At 41.1% G+C, this 10,582-nt stretch overlaps 3 protein-coding genes across 3 annotated transcripts in view; all 3 read left to right on the top strand.

The window, feature by feature from the left end:
* The window catches only part of LOC306777142 (protocadherin alpha-C2-like), a gene marked incomplete at its 5' end in the record, with an annotated part of 118,870 nt that overhangs the window by 2,651 nt on the left and 105,637 nt on the right, over positions 1-10,582 (top strand). The gene's annotated exons all lie outside the window — the stretch shown is intronic.
* On the top strand, positions 650-6,392 carry LOC306777536 (protocadherin alpha-3-like; the record flags this gene model as incomplete). Its single annotated transcript, XM_079268701.1, has 2 exons — positions 650-840; positions 4,211-6,392. The coding sequence occupies 2 exons, from the start codon at positions 650-652 to the stop codon at positions 6,390-6,392; spliced, it is 2,373 nt and encodes a 790-aa protein (XP_079124827.1).
* On the top strand, positions 7,805-10,174 carry LOC306777537 (protocadherin alpha-8-like; the record flags this gene model as incomplete). Its single annotated transcript, XM_079268702.1, has 1 exon — positions 7,805-10,174. The coding sequence occupies one exon, from the start codon at positions 7,805-7,807 to the stop codon at positions 10,172-10,174; it is 2,370 nt and encodes a 789-aa protein (XP_079124828.1).

Below are 10,582 nucleotides of genomic sequence, written 5' to 3' on the forward strand. Positions count from 1 at the left end.
ACCCTCTTCCATCGTTTACACTAGCTTGGTCATTTAAAATGGCGGAGGAGCAAATGAAAGCTGCTTATGTCCTATTAATGAGGAAAAATCATAAATGCTCTTTTTTCACAAAGCCAAGAACAACCCATAACGAAAGAGTGAATTATAACATCCTGTAGAATTGCAACTATGACATGTTAGGGTGAATAACCTGCTCAAGATGACTAAATATAAATAAATAACTGGAAAAACACGATGATACTCTCTGAAGTATACTGAACTGCAAAACGTTGCAATCGCTGTCTATGGTGCTGGAAGTGTTTTGCTTCGTTTTCTTTTCCGGTCTTAAAAACAAAATAACATTGATATAATATGCAGTACATTGATCACATTTATGCAGTGAGAATTAAGGTCGCATGGTGTCAGTGTAACGTGAAATCTCTTCCTTACACGAGCTTAGTGTCATTGCTGTTTGGTTCCACGTCCCGGCAACATTCTCACTTCGATACCGACGGGATCGTTTCTGTGCTTATTTTGCGAAAACGGTCGGTTTGCCCCAATTTCCGGATTCATAGGAAGTTAATCAATATGAACACATAAGTGTTGGATTCCTTCTTTACATCGAAGCAGTGGTCCTTGTGATGGATTACTGATGCGTTCGGGTTTAATCATGGAACAAAGAAGATACGAGAGACGAAGGGCGAGAGGATATTTGGTCGGCTGCGTGGTTGCTGTGCTTTTGTGGAGCGTGGCTTCGGCGCAAATAAGATATTCCATCTCTGAGGAAGTTAACGAAGGAACTGTGGTTGGAAATATCGCAAAGGATCTGGGACTGGATAAAAGCACACTGAGAGACAGGAAGTATCGGATTGTTTCAAGTAATACCGATCATCTTTTCCACGTAAATCAGAATGATGGTGTCCTGTACGTGAGCCGAAAGATTGACAGAGAGGAGGTCTGCGCGATGATCAATACGTGTTTAATAAATCTAAAAACAGTGCTAGAAAACCCTCTGGAGGTACATTATGTTGTAGTGGAGGTGGTGGATATAAACGACCATTCTCCCAATTTTCCGGAGAAAGTGACAACGTTGGAGATTTCAGAATCTGTAACACCTGGAGTACGTATTCAGCTAAAAGCCGCACGTGATCCAGACAGTGGTCATTTTTCAGTGCAACACTATAAACTTAGCGACAATAATCACTTCCGTTTGGAAGTTAAGGACAAAGGAGAAGATGGTAAAACACCAATACTAGTTGTAAAAAAATCGTTAGACAGAGAAGCTGCAGGAAGCCACTCATTGGTGTTGACAGCACTGGATGGAGGAAAACCTCCAAAATCTGGCGAAATGAACATTTTAGTAAATGTTTTAGATGTCAATGATAACGCACCTGTTTTCTCAGAAGACGTTTATTCTGTGATGCTCAATGAAAATGCTCCAGTAGGAACAACAGTCACACAAGTGAATGCAACTGATTTAGATGATGGACCAAACGGAGAAGTCGTTTACTCATTTACTAACAGTATCAATCAAAGATTATTGAAACTATTTGACATAAATCAATTAACAGGTGAGATCATTGTTAAAGCTTCAATAGACTATGAAGAAAAGGAAAAATATGAAATTGAAATTCAAGCATCAGATAAAGGTCTGGCTCCTCTGGCAACAGAAAAAAGTGTAATAATCAAAATAGTTGACGTGAATGATAACGCACCTGTGATTGAAGTTACTTCATTTTCAAGTTCCATCCCTGAAGATTCCAGGCCTGGAACTACAGTTGCCCTGATCAGTGTAAATGACTTGGACTCTGGTCTCAATGGAAAAGTAATTTGCTCTATAGGGGAGGATGTCCCATTTACTTTATCACCATCTTTACAAGACAAGATGTATTCATTAGTCACCAAATCGCCTCTGGACAGAGAGAAACAGTCACATTATCATGTAACAATTACTGCGAAAGACGCTGGCCAGCCGCCATTATCATCTGAACAGACAATAAGCGTTGTGGTGTCAGACGTGAATGACAACAGTCCTGAGTTTTCACTGAGTCCCTATACTTTCTATGTCACCGAGGGTAATGATCCAGGTACCTCTGTGTTTTCTGTGAAAGCTTTTGACCGTGATGAGCCCGAGAATGCTCTTATATCCTATCATATTCTCAGAGACGGAAGCGAAGAAAATAAAGTAACTTCATTTCTCAACATAAATACTGAAAATGGAGATATTTTGGCGCTAAAGAGTTTTGACTTCGAAACACTGAAAACGTTCCAGTTCCGAGTTGTTGCCACAGATTCTGGTACTCCGTCACTCAGCAGCAACGTCACAGTGAACGTGTTCATTCTGGATCAGAACGACAACGCTCCAGTCATCCTGTATCCAGTCAGCTCTAACGGTTCTGCTGAAGGTGTGGAGGAGATTCCCCGCAATGTGAACGCAGGACACTTGGTGACTAAAGTCAGAGCCTATGACGCTGATATAGGATATAACGGCTGGTTACTGTTCTCACTGCAGGAAGTTACTGACCACAGTCTCTTTGGTTTGGACCGCTATACAGGACGGATCAGAACACTTCGCTCATTCACAGAGACAGACGAGGCTGAGCATAAACTGGTCATACTGGTGAAAGACAATGGGAACGTGTCACTCTCAGCAACAGCTACTGTGATCGTCAAAGTCGTGGAGCCCAAAGAGGCTTTTGCTGCTGCTGATGTTAAAAGTGCAACAAATGACGAGGAGGATAATAATGTGACTTTTTACCTGATGATAACTTTGGGCTCAGTCTCAACACTTTTTCTCATCAGTATCATCGTGCTGATTGCAATGCAGTGCTCTAAATCCACAGACTATACTTCTAAATATCTGCAAGAGACTAATTATGACGGAACACTGTGTCACAGCATCCAGTACAGATCTGGAGACAAACGCTACATGTTAGTTGGGCCCAGAATGAGTGTAGGGTCTACTATAGTCCCGGGAAGCCACGCGAATACACTGATGCTCCCTGACAGGAGGACACCTGGAGAGGTAAGACACATTGATATTGTTAACCGAAATACAACTGTCCTTTCATTTTAAGAAGCAATGCACAATTACATGGCCATCTGAATACACGTATTTAAACAGGTTAATATCAAATTGATCACATTGGATCATTTAGTACACTAACACTTGTATTTAGAGAAATCAACTCTGCTTTTGAGGGTTCCCCTTCTATCAAATATAAACTGTGACTGAATTGCATTTTAATCCCGTAATTCCTCACTTTCTCGTGCAATTTGTATCATAGAGTTTATTCCCCTTCATGACGGCCATTTATGGGGAATCCATCGTGGCATTTTAGAGCCATTAACGAACAAGGTTAAATGTCTTTAAGAACAAATATATCCCGGTGTTTCAATAGGATCTCCATTTGGTAACATCACGTTTTATTTTTTACAAACGCTGTCTTCTTATTGTTGGGTAGTTGATGTTTTCAATAACGCTAAAGTATTATATTCCAACACCTCAGATTGCAGAATGAACTGTTGCTGTCCGTGGTGATGAAGTGTTTTTATATATATATATATATAAATATACAAATGCTATAATTTCTCTGTAAATTAAAGATTTAGTAGACTATTCAAAATGATCCCTTTTTTTAAGTAGAAAGTCATTGTGACTGAAGGGCATTTCTTAAGGAAATGGACTGTTGCAAATCCGTCCTCATGTATTAACAGGCTGTTTGTCACTTTGTTTTCGTTGCCGTATGAACTTTTGTCGTCACCATATATTTTGATCAAAGAGTGTTGCAATAACGCTTTGGATCGGATGGTGTCGGTATAATAGCAAAGTATGTGCCTCGAGCTTTTCGTCATCACCGTTAGGACCAATCCTGTATTTTTGGCATTACGTGTAAAAGGCTTGAACACAAGATAGCTCTGTTCAATTCCAAGAACTGTATTGGCGATGAAACGCCCTTTGCAAAGGAATACGGCTGATTATATTTATTGAACATACAATTACAGATCCCCGAAATATTCTTTTTTTTCTCGTGTACATTATGGAACAAAGCCGACGCCAGCCGTGGATCGTACGATGGAGATGCGTCGCCTACATGTTGGCTTTGGTAACGTTTTGGAGCGAAGCCTCGGCTCAGATCAAATATTCCATCTCCGAGGAGATGAAAGAAGGAAGTGTTGTTGGAAATATTGCGAAAGACTTAGGAATTGATACGGTTACGCTGAAAGATAGAGCATATCGTATTGTTGGCAGTTCAACGGAACCTCTTTTTCGTTTGAATAAGGACGACGGAATCCTGTATGTCAGTAGGAAAGTGGACAGGGAAGAGATCTGTGAACGAAGCAAAGCGTGCATAATCAACCTTAAAACCGTGCTAGAAAATCCTCTGGAAATCCATTATGTGGCCATAGAGGTGCTGGATGTAAACGACCACTCCCCCGTCTTTCCAGAGAAAGAGAAGCGACTGGAGATATTTGAATCGACATTACCGGGAGCACGATTTCAGATTCAACCTGCGCGCGACCCCGATGGTGGTCAGTTTACTGTTCAGCAGTATACACTCAGCCACAATGATCACTTTCGTTTGGAAGTGAAGGAGAGGGGCGAAGACCGTAAGATGCCATTTCTGATATTAAAGAAGCAGTTAGACAGAGAGGCATTGAGAGAACACAAGCTTCTGCTCACAGCTATTGACGGTGGGAGGCCAGCGAGGTCTGGAACAATAGAAATAGTCATTGAGGTGCTTGATGTTAATGACAATTCACCTGTTTTTACAAAAGATGTATATTCTGCTGTTCTAAATGAAAACGCAACCCCTGGTACGTTAGTTATTCAGGTTAATGCGACCGATTTGGATGAGGGTGCAAACAGTGAAATAGTTTACTCATTTGGTGAAGAAGTAGATATAAATTTACAAAAACTATTTAACATAGACCCAACGACAGGAGATATTAAAGTGACCGGTTTGATTGATTTTGAAGAAAATGAAATCTATGAAATTGATATCCAAGCTTCAGATAGGGGAACTATCCCTTTTTCCGCAGACAAAACTGTGATAATTAAGGTAATCGACCTTAACGATAACCCCCCAGAGATTGAAATTACATCATTTTCCAAATCAGTTCCCGAAAATTCTAAAATTGGAACGACTGTAGCTTTAATCAGTGTGAACGATTTGGATTCAGGCCCCAATGGTCAGGTTTCCCTCGTTATACGTGAGGACGTTCCTTTCGCTATATCTCCATCTTTGCAAGATAATATGTACACGATAGTGACCAAATCACGACTGAACAGAGAAGAAAAGTATTTTTATGAACTTACAATTGTTGCAAAGGACACCGGTGAGCCATCACTCTCATCTCAAAAGACATTAAGTGTTGTTGTATCAGACGTGAACGATAACAGACCACAGTTTTCACTGAGCCCCTATACGTTCTATATTACTGAAAACAATGACATAGTAGCACCAGTGTTTTCAGTTATGGCATCTGACCTTGATGAGAGTGATAATGCACATATTTCATATCACATTCCGAGGGATCGCAGTGGGGATAATGTAGGTCTGTTTTTAAATATCAATACAGAAAATGGAGATATTTTGGCGCTTAAAAGTTTTGACTTTGAAACACTGAAAACGTTCCAGTTCCGAGTTGTTGCCACAGATTCTGGTACTCCGTCACTCAGCAGCAACGTCACAGTGAACGTGTTCATTCTGGATCAGAACGACAACGCTCCAGTCATCCTGTATCCAGTCAGCTCGAACGGTTCTGCTGAAGGTGTGGAGGAGATTCCCCGCAATGTGAACGCAGGACACTTGGTGACTAAAGTCAGAGCCTATGACGCTGATATAGGATATAACGGCTGGTTACTGTTCTCACTGCAGGAAGTTACTGACCACAGTCTCTTTGGTTTGGACCGCTATACAGGACGGATCAGAACACTTCGCTCATTCACAGAGACAGACGAGGCTGAGCATAAACTGGTCATACTGGTGAAAGACAATGGGAACGTGTCACTCTCAGCAACAGCTACTGTGATCGTCAAAGTCGTGGAGCCCAAAGAGGCTTTTGCTGCTGCTGATGTTAAAAGTGCAACAAATGACGAGGAGGATAATAATGTGACTTTTTACCTGATGATAACTTTGGGCTCAGTTTCAACACTTTTTCTCATCAGTATCATCGTGCTGATTGCAATGCAGTGCTCTAAATCCACAGACTATACTTCTAAATATCTACAAGAGACTAATTATGACGGGACACTGTGTCACAGCATCCAGTACAGATCTGGAGACAAACGCTACATGTTAGTTGGACCCAGAATGAGTGTAGGCTCTACTATAGTCCCGGGAAGCCACGCGAACACACTGATGCTCCCTGACAGGAGGACACCTGGAGAGGTAAGACACGTTTGGTGAAAACCATGGCTTGTTTCCGCTGGAACTGTGACTTATATGCCCGTTGATCAATAAGAGCAGTCCATCAACTGTATATGATGTATACGCATTGTTTGTTTGGCATCGTGGTTCAGGATGCTTGACTTTCACCCAGCTGTAATTTTGATCAAACTATGTCCTTTTGAGAATAGTTGTAAGTTGAAGAACATCTGTCAATATATATTAGATCACTCATCCTTTTGTTATTCCGCGGTCTCCTTCCTCTTCACTATACTCAACTACTCAAACCCATACCAGTACAGCATACATTCATAACATTACTGTCGCACTTTCACTTCATCCATGAAGTCATTGTTTAACTTTCTGGGCTACAGTGATGTAATCTAAAGTCCTTCATGAGGTTTAACGCAATTATAAGTGGCGTCATTCGCTGTGGTGCTGAGATATTCTGCTCTGATGTCCAGATACCTGATAATATATTGTAAAAAAATAGTCAAACCACTACTTTGTTAAAAGCAGGTAATTTCCACTTTTATGTCTACGACTATGAACTAAATGGTATTCCCCGTGATCACGTGGAATCATAGTATTGTAACGGACTGAGGACATATGATGTTAACCTGTTATGTTAGGTGTTATGGTGTTACAGAAAGTGTTCTAAGATGTTATATAAGATTGGTTCTTGCATTTACAGAGGTCACTGAGGGCCTCATGCCTTGACGGATGCTGTGGTTTTGAGTGCTGGAACCGGGAGAGTACTGTTCCTTTATTTGCGAAGAGTATACAGGCTACTGTGAGCGGTAGCCTACGCCAACAAACAGTCAACACTGTTAACGTTCTCGAACATCTTTTACCATCAGCTCCCGGTCATAGCCTAACTCTCCCCGTTACAGCACTCAAAACCACAACAGCAGTCAAGGCATGAGGCCTTCAGGGACCTCCGTAAATACAAAAACCAATCTTATATAACACATTAGAACACTTTCTGTAACACCATAACACCTAACATAACAGGTTAACATTATATGTCCTCAGTCCGGTACAGTATATTGCCTCTCCATTCCATTAGGTTTAAAATGGCTTGGAATGCACTTTTTTTCGTTTATGCTCTCATTACCATCAAGCAATATAAATGTTTAACCACATCGGACGTCAGATGAAAATATTATTTTACATTTAAAGTGTGTTTGCATTGACACGTCAGCTCGCATGGTGTCACTGCTTGTGAACGTGAACGACTCTCGGTTGAACATCCTCTACGTCAGTTCAGTGGTATTTCGCGTCAGGGTGCACTTGTGCTTCAGGACAACGGCTTCACATATTTGAGTCGTTCACCAACAACTGTCGAATATTGGCAACCTGTTTTTGTTCAAAATGTGTGTTCCTGTGTAGAATCACATTTTTATTTCTATTTTTTTTTTTTTAAATCCAATATGGCACGACGAGGATACAACGCGTGGTTGGAGCGTCTGCTCGTTCTCATTCTTTGTTTGATTCTCACTTTTAATATTACGTCAGCACAGCTACAATACTCGATTCCAGAGGAGCTTACGGTGGGTGCTGTTGTTGGGAATATCGCTAAAGATTTGGGGCTGGATACCAGTGCTCTGAATGCTAGAGGATTTCGCATCGTTTCCGGATCGACCGAACCCTTGTTCCAACTCAACAACAACGGCATCTTACATTTGAACCGAAAAATTGACAGAGAAGAAGTATGCGAACGGATCAGCACCTGCATTATCAACATAAAGACTGTGTTGGAGAATCCGTTAGAGGTGCATTACGTCGCTATTGAGGTTTTGGACGTAAACGACCACTCCCCCACCTTCTCCGAAAACGAGACGCATTTAGAGATATCAGAGTCTGCTTTACCTGGAGCGCGATTTCAACTACAAGGTGCCCATGATCCAGACAGCGACATGTATTCTATCCAACTGTATAAGCTCAGTCAAAATGACCATTTTCGCCTGGAAGTTAAAGATAGAGGAGAGGATGGGAAAATTCCTGTTTTGTATTTGCATAAACCACTGGATAAAGAAACCGCAAGAAGTCACAGGTTACTGCTGACAGCCGTTGATGGAGGAAAGCCTGCTAAGTCAGGAACTCTGAGAATCATCGTTCATGTTTTGGATGTAAATGACAATATGCCAGTGTTTGCCAAAGACTCATATGCTGCCGTGCTGAAAGAAAATGCACCCATTGGCACAACTATCATGCAAGTAAACGCCACTGATTTAGATGATGGCTTAAATGGGGAGGTGGTTTATTCATTAGGCAATAATGTAAATAATAAATTACGGAAACTTTTCGAAGTGGACGCTAATACTGGTGAAATTATTGTTAAAGCACTGATAGATTTTGAAGCAAAAGACAAGTATGAAATTGACATTAAAGCTTCTGATAAAGGATCAGTCCCACTAGCAACAGAAAAAAGTGTTGTAATTACTATTGTGGACTTGAATGACAACGCACCTGAGATTGAGGTGACATCTTTTTCAAGTGCAATTCCTGAAGATTCCAAACCTGGAACGACAGTAGCGTTGATAAGTGTGACTGATAATGATTCAGGTCTAAATGGAAAGGTAATCTGTTATATCAGTGAGGATGTACCTTTTACATTAACACCATCTTTACAAGACAATATGTACTCTATAGTCACCAAATCTCTGCTGGATAGAGAGCATCAGTCCAAGTATGATGGAACAATAACTTGTAAAGATGCTGGTGAACAACCGTTGTCGTCTCATAGGACAATTAGTGTCACTGTATCAGATGTGAATGATAACAGTCCAGAGTTTTCAACAAACCCATATCATTTTTATGTTTTTGAAAACAACGTTGCAGGAGCATCTTTATTTTCAGTGAGTGCTTATGATTATGATGAGGGTGATAATGCACTCATATCGTACAACATTTTGAGAAATGGTAATGAAAACCAAAAAATCACATCATTTCTTAACATTAACTCTGAAAATGGAGATATTTTGGCGCTAAAAAGTTTTGACTTTGAAACACTGAAAACGTTCCAGTTCCGAGTTGTTGCCACAGATTCTGGTACTCCGTCACTCAGCAGCAACGTCACAGTGAACGTGTTCATTCTGGATCAGAACGACAACGCTCCAGTCATCCTGTATCCAGTCAGCTCTAACGGTTCTGCTGAAGGTGTGGAGGAGATTCCCCGCAATGTGAACGCAGGACACTTGGTGACTAAAGTCAGAGCCTATGACGCTGATATAGGATATAACGGCTGGTTACTGTTCTCACTGCAGGAAGTTACTGACCACAGTCTCTTTGGTTTGGACCGCTATACAGGACGGATCAGAACACTTCGCTCATTCACAGAGACAGACGAGGCTGAGCATAAACTGGTCATACTGGTGAAAGACAATGGGAACGTGTCACTCTCAGCAACAGCTACTGTGATCGTCAAAGTCGTGGAGCCCAAAGAGGCTTTTGCTGCTGCTGATGTTAAAAGTGCAACAAATGACGAGGAGGATAATAATGTGACTTTTTACCTGATGATAACTTTGGGCTCAGTTTCAACACTTTTTCTCATCAGTATCATCGTGCTGATTGCAATGCAGTGCTCTAAATCCACAGACTATACTTCTAAATATCTACAAGAGACTAATTATGACGGGACACTGTGTCACAGCATCCAGTACAGATCTGGAGACAAACGCTACATGTTAGTTGGACCCAGAATGAGTGTAGGATCTACTATAGTCCCGGGCAGCCACGCGAACACACTGATGCTCCCTGACAGGAGACAGGCATCTGGAGAGGTAAGACATTTTTGTTGAAAACCATGGCTTGTTTCCGCTGGAAGATGCGACTTATGCCCGTTCATTAATAAGATCAGTCCATCAACTGTATATGATGTATGCACATTGTTTGTTTGGCATCGTGGTTCATAGGATGCTTAACTGTCACTGTAATCTAGATCAAACTGTATGTCCTTTTAAGAATAGTTGTAAGTTGAAGAACATATGTCAATATATATTAGCATATATGCTTCACTCATCCTTTTGTTATTTCGTGGTCTCCTTCCTGTTCACTATACCCTGAAAAAAACATACAGCTTTGATTCATCAGTCAACATTGTACACTTTCACTGTATCTGTATACATAGAGTCATTGTTTAACTTTCTGGGCTACAGTGATGTAATCCAAAGTCACTCGTGAGGTTTCATGGCATTATAAGTGGCGTC

Source organism: Melanostigma gelatinosum (genome assembly GCF_949748355.1).
Source record: "Melanostigma gelatinosum genome assembly, chromosome: 5".
Lineage (NCBI taxonomy): Eukaryota > Metazoa > Chordata > Actinopteri > Perciformes > Zoarcidae > Melanostigma > Melanostigma gelatinosum.